Source organism: Alexandromys fortis, unplaced genomic scaffold (genome assembly GCF_014885135.2).
Source record: "Alexandromys fortis isolate MF-2015 unplaced genomic scaffold, M_Fortis_MF-2015_v1.1 scaffold_2_26212498_36691700, whole genome shotgun sequence".
In the NCBI taxonomy this organism is placed as follows: Eukaryota; Metazoa; Chordata; class Mammalia; order Rodentia; family Cricetidae; genus Alexandromys; species Alexandromys fortis.
In genome coordinates, this window is record NW_026067931.1 from 5,844,866 (window position 1) to 5,865,395 (window position 20,530).

The following is a 20,530-nucleotide window of genomic DNA, read 5'->3' on the forward strand; positions in this document are numbered from 1 at the left end:
TAAAAAGACAGACATTAACTCAGAGTAAAGAGTTGGGAAAAGATTTTCCAATCAAATGGCTCTAAAAAACAAGTTTGAATAGCTGTCATAATATATAACAGAATAGACCTCAAACTAAAATTAGTCAAAAGAGATAAAGACATTTTATATTTGTAAGAGGAAAAAAATCAATCAAGATGAATTCTCAATTCTGAACACCTATGCCCCCAATACAAGGGCACCCTCAAATGTAAAAGAAACACTACTAATGCGTAAATCACACATCAAGCCTCACATACTAATAGTAGGAGATTTCAACACCCCACTCTCACCACTGGACAGGTATGTCAGGCAGAAACTTAGGAGAGAAATAAAAGAACTAAAATGTTATGACTCAAATAGGTTTAACAGACATCTATAGAACATTCCACCCAAACACAAAAGAATATACCTTATACCTTCTTTTTAACACCTCATGGATCCTTCTCTAAAATTGATCACATGCTCAGTAACAAGTCAAATCTCGACAGATACAAAACAAAAATGGAATAACCCCTGTGTCTTATCAGAGCATCATGGCTTAAAGTTAGAACTCAACAACAACACTAATTGCAGAAAGTCTACAAACTCATGGAAAGTGAACAATGCTCAAGTGAATCACCACTGGGTCAAAAACAAAAGAAAGAAAGAAATTAAAGACTAAAATTCAATGAAAATGACTGCACAACATACTCAAACTTATGGGATACAATGAAAGCAGTGTTATGAGGAAAGTTCATAGCACTAAATGCCTACATAAAGAAGCTGGAAAAATCCCACAGTAGCAAATTAACAGAACACCTGAAAGCTCTAGAACAAAAAGAAGCAAACTCACTCAGGAGGACTAAATGACAGAAAATAAATTGAGAGCTAAAATCAACAAAATAGAAACAAAATAATACAAAGAATCAATAAGACAAAGAGTTGGCTCTTTGAGAAAATCAACAAAATAGGCAAACCTTTATCCAAACTAAGGAAAGGACAGAGAAAGAACATCCAAAATTAACACACGATGCTTTATACACTACATGTCTTGCAGTGATTATGAAGTATGATTTACTTTAGTAGTTCAATCTAGTTTTCCCAGGTAGGAAAAGCTTACTTTCCAAAGAAACTTCTATATTATATTTTTCTTTTTTAGGACAGAAAAGGCAAATGACCTCACAAGTGACTAAAGAGATCAGAAGCTATTTGTATATATAACTGACCTCAGGCTATTATCTGAAGCAGTGCATACCAAGAACTAATTAAAAGAAAATTTGACAATTGAATTGAGAGCTGGACTGAATAAACAGCTCTGTCCAACACCACATTACCATCACTGAGGTAAATTCAACCCGACGTCATTGAAGTATTTCAGTATATATTTTATTTTTACAATAATGAATCTGATATGTTCTAATTGACCTTGGTTTCTCATATGTCATCCATACATTATTCATTCCATTCACTTAAACCATCATCTTCACGTCCAGGCATATCTGTTGGTGTCTGGTCAAGAGAAGTCGAATCTTTGTATTTCATAGAACTCGGCTCGGAGTGTATCTCAGTGGCTGAGGCTTTCACCGCCCAAAAGGATTTCACTGCCGCCCTGGAGGAAAAAGCAAAAACAAAAACAAAAGCCACAATAAAAAACCCACAGCAACAAAAGTAAATGAGGTTCATGTTGATATCTCCTTTATATAGAAGGGCCTTTTATTCACAGTTCAATACTTCTTAAAAGAGTCCATTGGCACTGTGATTGAATTCCCAGATTTGTGGGCTGTAATGCACACACAGACTTTCTCTTGTCCATTTATGTGAACTGGGAGGCTGCAACAGCCAAGTTTTAAAGCAGTGAGAGCTATGGTTAAATGACAAAGGTATTCATTTTTTTTTCTTTTTAAAAAATTTCCTTGTAAAATTATAAAATACACGTCTGAAAGCTCTCCCATGGCTGCAAAGTCATGATGTTTTTAAAAGCATCCATATACAAGCTGGGGTAGCATGAAAGAAGATGGCATCAAGATACATAGAGGAGACACCGCGGGGCAGTGATCTGGGCTTCACGACAAATGGGTGGGGGCTGAGGAAGTTGTCAATCAAAGTTGACCGTGTATCCTGGCCATTCACCTACCAATTTATGATGATGAAGATCAACACAAAGATCACAAATATGCAGATAATGACTCCTATGGTCAGCACGAAAACTAGAACTGCGTCAGTTTCTGGCCTGATTGTCCTTCTCATCTGTAGTTCTGAAAGGAGAGACACACGTGACTGCCGCTGGAAATCAACGGGAAATGGCTATCTGAACGGACCACTCCTGTAAACGCTATTTTGTGGATCTATGTTTCCACTTCTCTGAGGTAAATAAAAGAGTAATCACTGACAATCGGGTAAGGGTACACTTAGTTTCCTAACAAACTTAGAGAGAACTTTCTCAAACTGAGTATCGTGGCAAGGTTTGTTGGATTTCTGCCTATTCATTTTCCAAGTGACTTATTTTGGGAAGCTGAAGTTTTAACTTTGACGCAGTGTGATTTACTCAATGTTATTTTTATGGTGACTGTTTTGAGTCACAGCTAAGAAACCTTGCCTATTACTGAATCATGAGGAGCTTCTCCCAGTTCCTCCTTCTCAGACTTCAGTTTTATGCCTAGGATTATGATACAGCTCTGGTTTTTAACTCTAAGACTGGGGTTGACACTCACTGTTCTCCATAAAATATTCACACACTGCTCCTAAGTCGGGAGCTTCCTTTCTGCAGATAAGGCTGTTGAGAAAGCAGAACTGTCTACAGGCTGTTTTATAGCATCACTATACTATAAACTGGTGGAGAGACAGCTTATATCTGGGTAATATATTTTGTGGATGTGATTAGCTTTTCTATAGGTTCTTTTAATCCCAAAATTCTAAAATTGCACAAAAATAATTCATATAGAAAAGGGTATTTGACTAAATCCTATATTATACAGGTAAGTGAAACAGGGACCAGGGAGGTTTAATTATTTGTATAAATCATGAGCTGTTTAAACATTTTAGTTTTAGTATTACCACTCCATGAGAAGTGGTCTCCTGCATAGCAGTTGTCTGGATTTCTTCTTATCCTCTTAATGCCATGGATTATAACCAGCTTTTCTCAGTAGTCAAACAGTATGAATACAATTTGGTGATTTCCCTTTAAACAATCCCAAGCACGATTGCAAAGGTGCATTTATATTTTTATTCCAATATTATCAGATTAACAAAAAGTTAATGACTTCAGGTTTGTAGAAAGTTGAAGATTTTTAAAACAGAGAGGCAATGTTTAGGGCCAGGTTTGGATGAGAAATGCAAAATGAGTTTGTTTAATTCACTAGTACCCAATATCAGTCAAAAGAGGATGGATAATAAAAGGGGGATTTCCACTGAGTAGAGCGGTCATCTTGCAAGGACCATGTGGACTACATATACATCTAATTTTCTTCAGAAGGCTGAATTTCATCTTAAAGTTTTCTTAAAAAATTTAATGAAATTAAAACTAATGAAAAATGGGTTAAATTTCAATAGTTAATGTTTTAAGTAAACATAGCTTATGTACATATTAGTTTCTTATCATTACAAATAAAGTACCATAAACTGGGTAACTTGGCAACAGCAGAAATTTGCTTCATATCCTGGAAGCCATAAATAATGTGTGTGTTTGTGTGTGTGTGTGTGTGTGTGTGTGTGTGTGTGTGTGTGACTGGTGGGGCTCAATGAGTCTCTTGAAAGCTCGGGGGGGGGGGCTACTGTGCTACCTTCTCAGCTTCTGTGGTCTCCGCCTGGATCTGCTTCCATGTACCTCTTTCTCATTCCTCTTCCTCCTTCATCCTTTATTCTGTCCTCCTTCCTCTTAATTCTCCCTCTTTTTCTTTTTCCCTTCCTCCCTCCTCTATCCAGAGTTCTTTTATTTGGGCACCAGCCAGAATCTCATCTTAACTGATGACATATTCAATCGTCCCTTTTCAAGTATATCTGCAATCTAAGTACTAAGAACTTAGCACACACATTATCTTTTAGGGGCATACAATTAAATCCCAAAACAATGCCATATATAAAGATAATAACTGTGAGTGAAAATTATATAAAAAGGAGGAAGAAAATGGGGATGGGAATTTTTCCTCTCTCTCCATGTAGCTCCAGCTGTCCTGAAACTTACTATGGAGAACAAGCTGACCTGGGACTCACAGAGATTTGCTTGTCTCTGTGCTGGCATGCATTACTACATCTGGAAGAATTTTCTATCAGCTACATTTATCCTAAAAACATTTCTATTGCATATTTGATTCATTTGGTATGGTAGAGTATGGCTATTTGTAAGAAAAACATTTGTTCAATGGCTGAACAAGTGAAAAGGTCTGTGAGCAACTTGTCATTTTTCAGAGAAACTAATAGGTACTGAAATATTCTGAGGGTATTTTGTTGTTTAAGTGTGCATGCAGTAACTGGCAGAGCTACCTCACCATCCCTGGGCTGCTATGAAACAAAAGTCAACACTGCCTCAATCAAGAACAAGGATTCGGGGTCTCTTTTCTAACCCTTAGCTTACACATTAGCAAATAAATGTTCCTTTCTTATTATGAAAAGTGCTAACTACTAAAAGGAACCTATTAAGGGCCAGGCAGTGAGAACCAAGGACACAAATGGGCAGACACATATAGCATCATAAACTATGGCAGGTTGAGAATGTTTATAAAGCTTGATGGTCCTCAGTTGTACAGTCTTCTTGTGCTTTTTGTAATAGTTTCCCACTACTGAAATTATCTCTTCAATGATATCTCAATACAGTGGTTATTAGCTTTTACCTGAAGATATTTTGCAAATTGCAATCTAAAAACACACCAAGAAAGTTTAACTAGCAAACATTTATTTTTAAAACCTCTACAAAATCCTTTGCAGCTTATTTTCTTTTCAATAAAGGACATTGTATGGCATGGTACTCCAGACTAAAACAAAAGCTTTTCAGACTGAGAAACAGCTCCAAAAAGCACAGGCCCCTAAAGTTACCTATCACTTTTAGAAGGTTTATAAAAACAGCTCTCTGAAAATACAAGCTCTCTAGAGCTTTAATGATTTGATAGCTAATTTGGTTGTCAACTGACGGACGACATCTGGAATCAACTAAAACCCAAGGAGATGGGTACACTTGTGAGGGATTGTCCCTGGTTTGGTCACTGGGGGCAGAGAGACTCATCCTAAATCTGGGTCCCACCTTCTAGCAGCAGCTCACACAAAACGACATAGAAGAAGGAAACATCTGCTTTCGCCTGCCTATCCTCACTCTTGCTGGCAAGTTCATCAGTCCTGCTGACATATGCCTTTGCTGGTAGTAGGATCTACTTCTCTGAGACTCTAACTTAGTTGGAAGATCAGCTGAGGCATCCAAACTCATGGGCTGAACGACTTCCATAAGGAGACAGCCATTGTTGGACTACCTGAACCACAGCCTGTAAACCTCTACTAAATCCCCTCCTTAATATTCATTCAATCAGTTCTTCTAGAGAATCCTAACACAAGTGAGTTCTCAAAAGAGCTTGTGACCAGATACTCCTACCAACAAAGACAACAACAGCATTAAATATGGTTAAGAGCAACTAAACCCAAGGAAATAGTTACCTGGACATAGAGGATGCCATAGGTCAAACTGAATGAACATGCATATATACTTTATTTATCAGAAGTAACTATTTCTAATATGCAAAGTCATGTTCAAGACTACATTAAGAACTTTAATACTGAATCATCACAAATACAATCCAAAGCCAGGCATGATAACACATACCTTTAATTCCAGAACTCTGAAAGCAGAGGCAGGCAGATGAGTTCTAGGCCTGCCTTGTCTATAGTGTGAGTTCTAGGACAGCCAGGGCTACACACACACACACACACTTCAAATAGATAACTTCTAAAGAGAAATGCTCTGATTTCACAAGTTTTAATTATATTTTTCCTGCAATCATGCATGAGAATCCATTTGTCTATCCTCACATTCATGATGGAAATAAATACACCAATATATTTCAAGTTGAAGGTCTGGTGTTTTTTTGTTTGTTTGTTTTGTTTTTAAGGTCAATTCTTTTTGTTTGAAAATTCACTTCATTATGTCTATGAGCACTTTGCTTGGATGCATGTCAGCACACCAGAAGAGGGTATCACATCCCACTAAAGACTCTTGTGAACCACCATCTGAGTATAGGAGATTGTACTGAGGACATCTGGAAGAGCTGCCAGTGCCCAGAACTGGGTTTTAAAGGAACAGCTTTGTCTGATAATTCGTATGCCAGCTCCATACAGATCTATTCAATCAGAAGCTCTGGGGTGCAGCTGGCAGAAATCTGTATTTTCATAAGTTCATCAGGCATTTCCTGAAAGTAAGTTTGAGATAAAAGCAAACCAAAACACTGCCAGATACTTACCACTTGTTGTATAGACTGTGAACTTGATAGAGGCTACTATTTCATTATTGTCCAGGGTGTCACACTCGAAAGCCATGGGATGAAGTTCTCTTTGTATGTCAAGGACTGCTGAATCATTTGAAAGTATAACAGGTTGCTATGGAAATCAAAACAAACAGAAACAAAATGTATGAATACTCTTGACTGGGTTCACTGATTACAAATGGAGACAGTGCAAGACAAGCAGGACTCGCTGGATCACTGGGAAACACAATAAGCTGACAGCACAAGCAAACAGTCCTCAAAAAAAAAAAAAAAAAAAAAAAAAAAAAAAATGCTCACTCTCTTCCCCGAGCATGTAATGAACTGTACACATATGATTTCGAACCAGATAATCTAGACTTCAAGTCTCAACCCTGTTGACTATGGACAGTACTTCTTGTGCTGGTTAGTTTTTCTCAACTTGACACAAGTTAGGGTCACCTGGCCAAAGGGAACCTCAGTAGAGAAAATGCCTCTACCTAACTGGCCTGTTGGCAAGTCTGGGGAACATTTCCTTGATGAATGATAGATGTGGGAGGGTCCAGACCACTGTGGGTGATGTCGCCCTTGAACAGGAGGTAGTCTTGGGCTGTATAGGAATGTAATGTAAGCTGAGCAAGGTATGGAAAGCAAGGATTCATGTTTCTGCTGCAGGTTCCTGCGTTGATTTCCCTCAGTAATGAACTGTCACTTGGAACTGAGCTTCGAAAAAACTCTTTCCTTCCAGTTTGATTTTGGTTAGTGTTTTCTTACAGCAACAGAAAAGCAAACTTACGACTCTATTTTTTATTTATTTATGATTTGTTTATTTGCTTTTTAATTTTTTTTATTTTTTTATATTTTTTTGAGACAGGGTTTCTCTGTGGTTTTGGAGCCTGTCCTGGAACTAGCTCTTGTAGACCAGGCTGGCCTCTAACTCACAGAAATCCACCTGCCTCTGCCTCCCAAGTGCTGGGATTAAAGGCGTGTGCCACCACTGCCTGGCTTCTGAGACACTTTCTATACCTCAATTACTTATCTGTAAAATGACACACATTTATTTTTTTAAAAAATTTATAGGGTTGTTTTATGTCTTTTAAATGAACTCTTATCATTCAGTTATCTGGCATTTATAATACCTTTAATTAATATTAACTATTATTTAGAATGCCATATAAAACAGAAATAATCTTGGTTCCAAAAGAGAATATATCCTAAAGTGTGTAAATTTATGTTATAATTATAGATGACCCTAAGACATATGTTTTTTGTCTGACAAAAAAATGAATTCAAATAATAAAGTTATATGATTTTTTAACTCAATTTCCTCAAATTGCTTTCTTAAAATATCAGAACTAGGTAGCAGATGTTATCAGCCAGTAAAAAACACCCGATTATACACAGTTTCTACTTACTTGATCTGACTTTAGAAGCTTCCACAGATATTTGAAGCGATTTTCGGGAGATATATGGACACATGACAGTCTAACACTGTCGAGGCTTTCAGAAATTGGTTTTCCCCCTGAAAAAGAAGAAAACATAAACATATAAGTACCATTAGAAAGCAAATTGCTTTATCTGTTCATACACCTTTTTAACAACAATTTTTAATTACATCATCAATCAATTATATCATCAACCAAGAAACAACCCTATCTAGACACTGCACATACATTATAAACATACATCCACATCAACATATATTATACATAATATGAGGGTTAGGCTGGCTATGAAAAGCCAAATGTCTCCAGTTGAGTAAACAGATCCAAAGTCATGAAATCTGAAGATCCCTGAAAAGACAACATAAGGCAGGCTAGAATTCAGGTCTCAAATCCTATCTCCCCACAGTGGTAAAGAACACTACTGTATTGTTTTGGGACCCCTTCTTACATGCTACACTATTGTAAAAAGTCAAATGCTGAGGACCCTGAATCTTGTAATCTGGAGTCCAATTCTAGAGAAGTCACCAAAAGAAGCAGGTGAGGAGATACCATGACTCTTTATCTACATGCAGAAAAAGTGCAGGAGAGGAAAAGACATTCAACTCAGTGATATGCTACTTTGAACCTGGTGATCTGCCCAGGACTTCTAATTTAGGGTTATGAAAGCTCACTTAGAGAAGTTGAAATGTCAGAAAAGCATAATTTGATACAAAGAGCTCCAAGTTCCAATTGAAGGTTTACCAATCTACAGATAAAATGTCATGGCCATAGCATCAGACATGTTCCACTCCAGGGCAGGCTCGAATACAGACCCCAGGCACAGTAAAGCTCCAGCATATCCGATTCTACACACAAGTGAAATGAATATCAAAAGCAGGGCTACTTAGAACTCTGTCTAGAGAAAGCGTATTTAATTTTTTATTACTTCTTTTTATCAGTCGATTGTCTCCTTGTACTCAGTAGTAGGTTGAGGTTAAAGATATTTCCCCAGAAAAAAAATTTAAAAAAATAAATAAAATAAAAAATAAATAAAATTTAAAAAAATAAAATAAAATAAAAAGATATTTCCCCAGCATAAACCCTCCTTCAGCAAATATGGACTCAACTCACAGCCACAATCAACAGGTCCACGGCATTCTTCCACACGAACAATACACTTGGATTCACCTCCAGGGCATCCATTGGTTAAAATAACTTCTCTGATTCCAACACCTTTATTTTTAAAAAATGAGCAAATGTTTAAAGAAAAATAACCACAAAGGGTCGTTTTTCCCATTCCAGTCTGTATTTTCTTTAGTTTTGTTTTGAGAATGTTCTCTTAATTATGAAAATTAAATTCCTAAGTTCATTATGAGAACATGTGGAGCTTTTGTAGACTCTTCACTCCAGTTATTTCTGAAAACAGTATTTCCCCAAGAAAGTTTTCTAAGATACTGATTCCCATCAGAAAAAGGGTTCTATGTTCACATGCAAATTTTAAAATGTTACAATAAGGTCCTCTTTATTATAGAACGTTTTGAAAGTTTTAGTATGCTAATAAATTCACTTCCCTGCATAATTTTTCATTGGCTAAAACACAAAATTTTTACATTTCAGTATCTTTTAAATCAGAACTCATTTATAATTGTTCATGTTTTAAATTGATAGAATTTTTTCTTTTAGGAATACCTAAATTATTCTTCCTACAGCCTATAAAATCTGATGATATACTACATAGGATTACACAAATTTGTGATCATGGAACTTTCCAGGATTGGGGCTGGAGTTTCTGGAAGAAATTCCAAAATCATATTTTATCATAAAAATATTTTAAAATAATTTTTAATAATGCTGTATTGATAAAGTCTCTGTATTAACTATAGATGGGATAAACTATTAACTACACCTCTATTTCCAGGAAGATACTCTTTCCGAAACTGTCACACACTTTGTGGCAAGAAATCAAATTGTTATTGGCTGGTCCTAGAGTGTCGCTGGTTTTTACTCCTGTCCTGTAATGAGCTGTGTAAAGGGCTAGGCAGAGTCCGTCTTCATCTTCCCAGCTGGATTCCCCTCTTTAGCCCCTAACAAGGTGTTAATCATGAGCTAATTCCAAGGAAAGGAATAGCTGAAGATGACAGGTGGCTTAGGAATGGAAGAGTGCATGCAAGTAGCCTGGAGATCGTTTTAAAATGCAAATTCCGACCCAGTCTTGAAAAAGTCTGCAATCCTGTATTCCTAACAAATTCTTGGGAGATGCTGCACTTTTGAGGGCTAAGAAAGTGGACCCCCACAAGATCAGGAGAAGGAAGGTTGGAGTTGTTATAAAAATAAATCTACCGGGGAAAATACAACAGCAACAACAACAAAAGACAAATGACAACTGGATACTCTCAGGCTGTCTCATAATGATTCCTGTCATTTTGGCTGTTACTACAAAGCTAAGGCCAGACTCCATTTTAAGCTAATTAGGAAAAAGTGCCTGTCGGGAGCTGGGAGTATGAGTGTGTGAAATACTGTCTACTGGAATTATTTTGGGGTACTGAAAATGTTCTACGGATAATGCTGATGTGTTGTTCGGGCCACTGAATTGTATACTTGAAAGTGGTTATATATGAATGCTTTAGCACCCACGTAAAAAATTGTCAGTTCTGGTAATTTACAAATCTTTGACCTAAAAAGAAGTCTCTGTAGATGTGTACTATAATCTCATCACTGTCGTGTTCCCAAGTTAGAATAAAAAAATTAATTTATTAATTATCTGTTGTCTTCTCATGATGCAGATTCCCAGCAATGGCTGAAGAAACTAAGGGACTTCCAGTACTAGCAAGATCAGCTTCCTTGTGAACTGATCACAACTTCAAAGTCTTAGGCCTACCCATAGCCCTAGGTTGTCAGAAACTTGGGTTAGTCCAGTAATTTTAACCTACTTAGGGTAGCTATTTAAGAACCAGTGGTCTACATAGCACAGGTAACCTGAGTCCTAATCCTACATAAGAAATTCTGTTTAAAATTTCTGCTCATAGAATGGACAATGTCACATTCTTTCATCTTTATTCATCTTGCAAAGCTAACACCCCCTTTCTCCAAAATATAATGTACAAACTAGAGAAATGGAGTAATTATAATAGTCTATTGCAAATAAGCTTATTTCTTGGCAGGTTTGCCAAAGAAGTGTGGGAAGGCATCTGTCAGACACACCGAAGAGCTCTCATCTTTGAACATCTGTGAAGCAAAGTTTTAGTTTTGTGAAAATAGTTTATATGCAAAATTACCCCAAACCTGAAAATATACCTTTTGAAGCAATTACCTAGTACGGTATGTACATTATAGTAAAAGGCATAGAAAGAAATGAGACACAAAGAAAGGGTAAGTAGTACAGGAATTACAAATAACTGGCATTTCATCTTGGTAGAAACCATGACAAGCTATTCCTCTGGTCTCTGCTACTTACCACAGGTCACTGTGCACATTCCAAATTCGACTTCTTTGACAACTGTTTTGTTTTGAACTAAACATAAAGTTAAAAAAAATTATTTAACCATATGAAAACTTTTAAAAGTGAAAAACATCTTATTGGGAGGTGTAGGGTACAGGTAATTGTCATATGGGCAATAGAGGATTTTTTAAAATGTTCTATTAAAACCAGGAAAGCAAAGCTGCTCCTCACATAAACACAGCTATCACCATTCTAAATCAAGGAAAGACTACCCCCCTTTAAGAACATTCATCAAGTTAGAAATAACTTAAAATTTTGCTTTTGATCTCATATATAACACAGGAATTTTCTTTTTTATTAACAAATACACAGTGACTTAAAATATAACTGGAAAAGTATAATAATATATACACACAGCAGTCTCTGAACTTTGGGAACCATTTTAAAATATTCTCTACTTTCTATAAGGAAGGAAAAAGAAATAAACTAATACAAAGCAATTTACATTTCCAAATAAATCTTCATACCAAATGTGCATCAAAATTATAAAAGTTACAAATATATTTCATTCATTCACTTTGCAGGTGTAGATGGCAGATGTCAATGTTTCTAAGAATCCATTCCAATGCTTTATTCAGGAGGATAGTCTATAATACATACAATTATTATGTAATGACTTGGATATCTAATTATGTGAGAAGTTAAGTAGTCTTGGTTATCAATCACATTTTCTTGTGACTTTCCTTTTGTGATCTGGGATTTTGTTTCAGGGACAGGGTTTTGCTACACAGCACAGATGACCTTTTTAACTCAGTGGTCTTCTTGTCCCGGCTTCTCTATGATTACAGGTATGAATTGCCATGCTAGGATATTTCCTTTTTTCCCTAATCATTCTGAAGTTTAGCCTGAGTTCTTATAGCTCTAACATATAAACAAGTCTTCAAAAACACAGATTAAGACTCAAATCTCAACAGAAAAATACACAATGGGCTGCTGAAGGAGAATGTTAAGACACTGGATCTCTGAGCAACAAATCACACAGAAATCACATCCAACTTGAAGTCCAAAATACTGCTTCTGCCACTAATTCACTGTATGAATTTGAAGCAACTCAATTCTGTCAGATTTAATTAACCCTTTGTAAAAAAATGCAAAGCCTATCTTACTTGATGATTAAAATAGAATGAAATACTGTGTTGAAATATTCTACAAACTGCTTAGGACTGTGGACCCACATAAGACACAACAGTTAACTCAATTCAAACTCATTTTGTAGTTATTAATTTCAAGTTCTAATTTTCCCATTTTCAATATTGTGAAACATTAACAGTTTCACAAACACTTTGTTCTGTATTTGAGAGCATCAAATACAGAACTGTTAATACAGAGAAAGCATAGGAGACATATAATTAAATCAACATTGACTTTGTTAAATGATTTCAGCTAACACAATGATCAATTTGAATTTGACGTTTTAATACTTGGGATGCCTGAACACTTTCAGTTGGCACATTATGAGACATAAGTTAAAAACTGGTTCCTGAGCATAAAAGCAAGTATAAGAGAATGAGCACTGGACCACTTCGAACCAGCAGTCACTACCTCTGCTACTCTGGGAAGATAAGTAGCTCCTTCTTACTTGAGTTTCCTCAGAGGGGGAAAGGAGGACATGGAGATGGAACAGACAACTTCCAAAGATTCTTTCAACTTTAGTATTTGTGATGTATTAAATGTTCACTGGGCCATTTAGTCGCTTTATAAAACTGGACTTATAAATCCTACAATGATGAGTCAAGAAAATGGCACCTGTGTGGGACTTCCATGTGGCATTTGTCAAAGTTTCCTGTTATATATAACAATGTACGAAACGAAAAAGTCTGACTATCAGTGCATCCCTAAGTCTACAGATGCTGATTAATGGTTGGTGTCAACGTAGCAGGAAGAATGTGTTAAAGGTCGGTGTCTTCCTCAGAATTTTAATAACCTGTAAAAGGAACCTTAGTAACATGCAGACTGAATCTGGGGTCCTGAAAATACGTGTGATGTTAAGTTTCGACCTGAAGTGGTGGTGGGGAGGGAGAACTGTCAACTCTAACAAAATGAAACCTCAGATGAAATTAAAGTGCTATAGGCTGAATTCTCCACTCCCCAGAAATACTGTGTGGCATGTCACAAGAGAAGAAAAAGTAAAAAGCCACTAATGAGCTCAACAGTGAGCTCAAAAGCCAGCAAGAATGTAGAAGGGATTACTAAAGCCTCCCAGAGTGTCTCTCCCAGCCTGTGGGCAACCACTCTGCAGCACAGGGTGGCTAGTGGCACACGTCATCGGGGTGCAACCAGGACCTTGAGACTTAACGTCTGTAGAGTTGATGCTTCAGGACTCGTATTCTGTCTTAGATTAAAAGACATAGTTTTTACTTTATTTTTATTGTGTTGCTACTAGGTATTAACATAGGGTCTCAAATACGCTAGATGAGTGTTCCACACTGAGCTTTGATTTTTCAAGACAAGGTTTCTTTGTGTAACTGCCCTGACATCCTCGAACTTGCTTTGTAGTTTTGTAGACCAGGCTGGCCTTGAACTCACAGAGACTCACCTGCCTCTGCCTCCTGAGTGCTGGCATTAAAGGCACAGGCCACCATTGCCCCAGCTGAGACAGGTTTCTTTAAGTCACCCAGTGAGGGAAGGGGCTTGAATCTACTTTGTATACCAAGTTGGCCTTGACTTTACAACATTCCTGCCTCAGTCTCTAAAGTAGCTGGGATATAGTACTATGCCACCAGGATCAACCCCAGTTGTAATTTAAAAACATTCCTGCCTCAGCCTCTAAAGTAGCTGGGATATAGTACTATGCCACCAGGATCAATCCCAGTTGTAATTTAATAGAGTAAAACTGATTTTATAACTCAATATGTATGTCTACTTACTCTTTAATCAGCCAAAGACCATACTGATATAGAACGTTTATATTTTAAAAGATATATAAAGCACAGAAAAAAAAGGAGGTAAATTAATCTAACATACCCTGTTGTATGTTTTATCTTAAAATATTATCATTTCATCATTGGTCATCAATATTTCCAACTACATTTTATTTTAAAAACCTAAAATTAATAAACTGACAACTGATTGGAATTGTCTAGAAAGAAGAGCAGTTGTGAAATAAGCCAAAGCTCTGAGGTCACCATCTCTTTCCATCTCTCCCTGCTTTGCACTGTCTTTCAGGAACATGGAACAAGCTCTAGAGGAACCCCCCCTTGGTCGTCAGCAAAGTTGGGGGTTTGACAACTGGAGTTTTGTTTTGTACTGTTTGCTTTTTTGCTTGCTTTTTTTTTTTGTTAGTGATGGTCAAGTAAACAAGGCAAAACATTTTACAATTAGTAAACAATGATGAACAGAGACAGACAGCAATGTAAAGGTAAAGGGAAAACAGTTACAAAATCTAAACCTCAGTGACACATGACATCGTGGGTGAATAACAGCCTGGATTTTCTTTAACATGGAATTTCTAAAAGATGAAGACATTTAGTACATCTCCCAAGAGGAAGGGTTTCCTCCTGAAATATCCTGCTACAAAAACCTGAATCATCTTGTTTTCCTAAAATTCACAAGGGCAGCATTCTTTCCTTTTTCGTGTTTATACATCAAATTAACTTGACAAGATTTGTAAGTGGATAAATCATGACAGCAGGACTCTATGTGGGGACTCAGAGAAAAAAGATGATGTTGACATGAATAAAACTCGTTGACTAATCTTCCAATTGTTTACAAATCTAAAACTGTAAATGCGTTGCAATTACGCAGCAAAAATGGCATTCTCTCCAAAGAAATGTGTGCCTTTCATATTCTGCAGAAGTATTGTGTTTTGACAATAGTGCAAAAAGAACCACAGCAAATAATGAACTGGACTCTATTAGGGAAGCAGCAATTGAACTTCCATGATGGACACATTCCAGCTTCATATTTAATAGTTGAGAATTTAGGTGCATTCAAGCTCTCTGCCCAGTTTTAGAGTATATAGCTTCAAAGGTAGGAATCAGAGGGTTACAAGACTGAAATTTCTACCTAAGCTTCTCACGAAGTGCTTTTGCCAGCCCTTATTTTTGTGAACTGTCTGAAAGCAGACTTAAAAGTAAAAAGCAAGAAAAGAAAAAGAAATACACTAGCTAGTAAATGACAATAACAACTTTTACAGATCTTCTAGGCTACAACGATCATGAAATTTACCAGGGTTCTGAAATGTTCATATAGCTTTCACCTGTGTTTATAGTTCTGGGTTAGTCTCTCCAAGAAAAAGCACTTAGGCATGAAACTGTACATCTAAAATTCCAGAGGACACATGAATTCTCAGAAGTCCACAATGCAGAACGTGAAGCCCTACAAGAATAAGTGCACTCAACTTTGGAGTTTGAATATAAGGGATTATAAATCCATCACTAGGGGTTCGCCTCAACATTACTTAGGACTTTATAGCTAGAATTTTCCCTTTGGCAGTTTAATATTAAAACTATTCACTCAAAGAAAAGAAGCAATGCCTAGGACGTCGTCTCTTCTATAGTCCTTTCTCACATTTCCAAAGTCAAAGAGCTCTTCAAGATCTGCAAGGTTGTCAAGGAAGGATCCCCAATAACCTCAGCCAATTTCTTTCTGATGCTAAGAGTCACTGCCTGTCATCAGGAAATAAAAGGATAGCACTACCCAATGCTATATGTATAGACTGAGAAGACACAAGAAAACAAGGATATCAAGACAATGTCTGCTGGGCCGTTGGTGGGGCTAGGATCTTCCTCCTTTAGACGTCTGTCGACTTGGACTTGCCACTGACCTCCCAGCATGTGAGTTGCTCGTGAATATGTCAACTGTTTCTATTAATGAGCCAGGAGTAGAAGCCATGTTTACAGAACCAAACACAGCTTTGTTTTATTCTCTCTTGTGTGAACACATCTTCAGCCAACAACATCATTACTGGAATCTTTTCATTTTCTACTGCCTCGGTCCCTTGAAGGACAAATACTACATGGCCTCCTGTCAGGGTGCTGAGGGCTGCACCAAGATTATGGGAGCTTCGGTACAGTTTTGTCAGGATGTTCATATAGATATGCCACAGCAAAAGGAATCCCGACTTTCCTTGAGTTCCCATCTCAAGAACAGCAAAGGAAGAGGATGCCAAGCATTTCAAGAACAGGAAAGAAAGAGGATGACAAGCATTTTGGAAATTAAAAACAAATACAAAAAAAAAACCTACTAAGAGAAGATGGTTACACACCCCACGATTCCCCATGGTGAGGGGGTACCTCATTAATCACAAATGTGATTCCCTTCTTCAAAGTAACACTTGGAAAGTATTTCTATAGCAATTTCAATATTCGTGCTTATTTTCCTGGAGCCCTGGACATGAGCATCTTGTTTTTTTAAAGGCTATAGATGCACATAGCACATAGTGGGTAATAAATTCGGGGTTGATGTGTACGCCAGAAAACTCAACAGAAGGTGACACTGGTAATTCCTTTCTGAGGAAAAGGGTGGGCTTCTGCCCTCTTCAGGGGCCTCCCGTGCCTAAGAAGCCACTGCCCTCACCCTCTTCCTCCGGCTCGGCCGGAGTCTCATTCTCTGGCACATCACTGTCGTTCTCGGCCTCCTCGTCCACTTCGCTCTCGTTCTCGGCCTCGCGGACCACGCCAGATTCCTGGGCCACGGTGACATTCTCTGCCTGCGACGCCTGCAGGCCCACCAGGAGCAGCCAGCCGAGGGCCAGCAGCAGCTTGGCGAACCAGTCCGCGCCCCCGGCGCGCATGCTTCTCGGCCTCTCGGCCGCCCAACGCACACTCGCAGCCCAGGCTCTGGAGGAGAGGCGCTTCGAACAGCGGCCACGAGCGCCGCGCCGCCAAGCCGAGACTGCCTGGCGACCATTGAGGCGTCATCGCGCGTCACCCCGTTCGAGACCCGGAGCGGCGCGGGCGAGGAACCAGCAAGGAACGCGCGCGCTGGGGGCGGGGGAGGGGTGCGCAGAAGGGGTCCGGAGCCCGTGGTGGGGAAGGGCAGGGCGGGCTTCCGGCGCCACTTCCGCCCGCCCTTTCTCCCTGAACAACCCAGTGTGGAAGGTCATCCTTGTGCTCAGGGCTGCAACCGCCTGTTCCGGATGTCAGCTGCTTGCGTTACCTTATTAATCTAGTCGCCCACCAAAGACCTTGGCCATCGTGCTTCCAAGACACTATATTTTTCGTATTTCCTAAACTTAGGTGGTCCGAACTAGACTCCGCCGCACCCTTCATGTGACTTGGTCTCAAAATTCTCCGTCCTTCACAGCCAACTGGGACTCATTGCAGTGGTTTTAAGTAGGAGGCATCAGGGAGCCACAGCAGCAGGTGGGACTGATTTGCAAAGCATGCAGGGAAGCACTTGCTGATAATGGCCCGAATGCCACTTCATCAAGCCCTTTTTACATTGTGAGGAATTGTCAGCTCCATGTGGGGCTTATAAGCGCTAGACTGGCAGAGGAAAGGGAAACAGGTTAAATTGTAAACTTTTTCCCATTGTAGTTTCTGACACCTATTTGGAATATGGGCTTCTACTTTCTTGGAGATTTTGGAGACCCGTAGTCAGTATCCCCCAGGTTTGATTTGGAAAACATCTTGGGATGGCTGCACAAGCTGTCAGTGATCAGGCCCTGTGGAGGGTTCTCTAACAAATCCCTATGATGATTTAAACTAAGAATCTGTCCTGCTAGTTACTTTTTTTTATTCCTAAGGCTAAGTCAGGCTGGAAGTCAAAACTGATAGCTTACTATTTCTACTTGAATAAGTAGATCTTAGAGCTTCTGATTTCCCACTACCTCATTTAGTATCGACGTGCACGTTTATGTCCCAGGAATGAAGACTGAAGTTGCACTCCTTTTATTAGTGATGTTTTTCTCTGGTCTTTATAGTTCTCTGGAAATAGGAACATAGGGATTTTGAGTCAGAAAAAAAAAACTTAGAAATCATCATAATTTGAGTCCCTCAGTTATTAGGACAGGAGATTAATAACTGGACAGATTAAGTGACAAGCTCAAGGCCACCTGGAGAAACTGGGTCCCACAAGCAGAGCTCTGAACTGTGCAGTGATTCCTATGATTCCAAGTTCACAGTGAAGACGTACAACGTGCGGGACTAAAAATCGAGAGTTCAGTGACTGTCTTAGGGCTGGTGTGTGTCTTAGTTAGGGCTCTATTGCTGTGGAGAGACACCATGACCACAGCAGCACCTCTAAAGGAAACATTTAATTGGGGGCTGGCTTACAGTTCAGGGGCTGAGTCCATTATTGTCATGGCGGGAAGCATGGTGGCATCCAGGTGCTGGAGAAGGAACTGAGAGTTGTATCTCTGGAGCTGCAGGACACGGGAAGAGACAGTGAGCCACCAGGCATGGCTTGAGCTTCTGAAACCTCAAAACCTAGCCCCTAGTGACATCTTCCCTCCAACAAAGCTACACCTACTTCAACAAGACCATACCTCCTAATTCCCTGTGGGCCTAGGCAGGCCGTTTGATTGTTTGTTTTTTTTTTTCCAAACCACCACAGGATGTTTTTAAATCTGGCTCCCAATTTGATTGTATCTAGTAAGTTCCGGGTGGGGGCTTGTCGTTAGGGCGGTCTCTGAAAAGACACAGACACAGTAATGCTTTGAAGTTCACCATTCAAGTTCCCTCAGCACGGGATGAAGAGCACCTGCTACCGAGTGCAGTGAGGTGTGAAATGGCTTCTGGAACGTTGGTAGATCCAGTCTCCGTAGACTAAAGATAAACTGGCAATGGATTCTTCCAGGGCCACAAATTTGTGGCGAAAAGGGACACATTTTTATTTGATTTTCTTCTCACAAAGGTTTGAAAGCCCAAGAGCTTCTAAAATGGTCAATATTAAAGTTGACCATTGGCAGGGCATCTGTGGGAATGCTTTACACGAACTAAACTACCATAAAATGTTATGGCTCTTGAGAATATTGTGCAGGACATCCCATTGAGAAATTTTAGAATGATCTTGAGAAACAGAGACCTCTCTTTCATGGCTAAATGAAATAATCAAATTTTTTGTTTTACTGACATTGATAAGAAAATAAAAAAAAAATGTGTCTTTAAATAGAACCTTTAAAAAAGATCTATTGCACCGTGACAGGCAAACTGTTGAGTGTTTCACATTCAATTTCAGTACCTACTTTCCTCCAGATACTAATCTTTTGAGGCTGAAGTCCCATATACCCTAAATTCAAGGAAATGTTAATAACCTCGTAAATAAACAGCTCCAAGGGGAACCCAAATGGACCTTAAAAATGACTCTGAAAGATATTAAAACTGTATCCACAACAGCAACCATATTATGCTACTTGTATAACAAATTTCACTGTCGTAAAATAAAAGGCATGACTAGTCTCGAGAGTAGTGAACTTACACACTCTCACACAAGAAGCTTCCTGTTGTATGTGTTTTCTTGTAGCGATGCCTATTGAACCGGTATTGGGAATGGAAGCGATAGCCTTGAGATTGCTAGGCAAGAACTCCACCCTGAGTTACGTTCCCAGCCTTGAAACTTAGACACTGTCGATGTGAAGCTATGTAAAAGGTAGGTTATTAGCCAGCAGAAGAGTTGACCCTGCTCTGGTTGGTGGGCACCAAGTAGCAGTCATTTTAACATTGTCCCCTAACATGTAGTGCTGCCTCTTCTCACACAGTTCACTATGCTTACCTCACCTTCCCCTGCCACAGCTCTGAGAGACAAGGATGAGAACCTCAGTGTCCTCTTTCTGCTCCTCTCCATCCATTCTATCTAGGGTGGTTAATTTTAATTTTTAATTTGACACATCCTAGAGCTATCAGAGATGAAAGCCTGAATTGAAAAATTATCTAGATCAGACTGGTCTATGGACATGTTTGTGGGGGTTGTCATTTTTAAATAAAGTAATACTTCACAAATAACTTTATTTTTTATTAAAAATGGATTTTCTTTTCATTTAATATATCCTGATTATGGTTTCCAGCCCCTCTACTTCTCCCAATAACTCTCCATCTCCCTTCCCATCTCCATTCATCTCCTTACTGTCTCTCATTAGAAAAGAAACCTGGTGCAAGGGACTCTCCCAAGTATCTACAAAGATGACCCCAGCTAAGACTCCTAGCAATAGTGGATACTTAGCCTGAACTGGCCATCTCCTGTGACCAGGCAAGACTTCAAGTGGAGGGAGTAGGAAACCAGCCAAGCCA

General features: G+C 38.8%; 1 protein-coding gene across 2 annotated transcripts; it reads right to left on the bottom strand.

Moving 5' to 3' along the window:
* Positions 1–1,431: 1,431 nt before the first annotated feature.
* Positions 1,432–17,094, bottom strand: Spaca1 (sperm acrosome associated 1). Of its 2 annotated transcripts, none has more exons than XM_050145427.1 (7): positions 16,878–17,094; positions 11,316–11,372; positions 8,993–9,094; positions 7,853–7,959; positions 6,438–6,573; positions 2,135–2,255; positions 1,432–1,609 (listed from the first exon to the last, which is right to left on the bottom strand). In XM_050145427.1, the coding sequence occupies exons 1-7, from the start codon at positions 17,092–17,094 to the stop codon at positions 1,453–1,455; spliced, it is 897 nt and encodes a 298-aa protein (XP_050001384.1). In that variant the 3' UTR covers positions 1,432–1,452. The 2 variants fall into 2 exon arrangements, with proteins under 2 accessions (XP_050001384.1, XP_050001383.1); XM_050145426.1 differs by having other exon boundaries at positions 16,872–17,094.
* Positions 17,095–20,530: the final 3,436 nt, after the last annotated feature.

What these genes read in the sequence shown, in the direction of transcription:
- Spaca1 (XM_050145426.1), bottom strand. Translation starts at nt 17,094, where the DNA reads ATGCGCGCCGGGGGCGCGGACTGGTTCGCCAAGCTGCTGCTGGCCCTC. An exon ending in GCCGGAGGAAGAGGGTGAGG is followed by an intron (nt 11,373 to 16,871) that starts GCAGTGGCTTCT and finishes CTTTATGTTTAG; the next exon opens with TTCAAAACAAAACAGTTGTC. An exon ending in AGCTTCTAAAGTCAGATCAA is followed by an intron (nt 6,574 to 7,852) that starts GTAAGTAGAAAC and finishes TGATTTCCATAG; the next exon opens with CAACCTGTTATACTTTCAAA.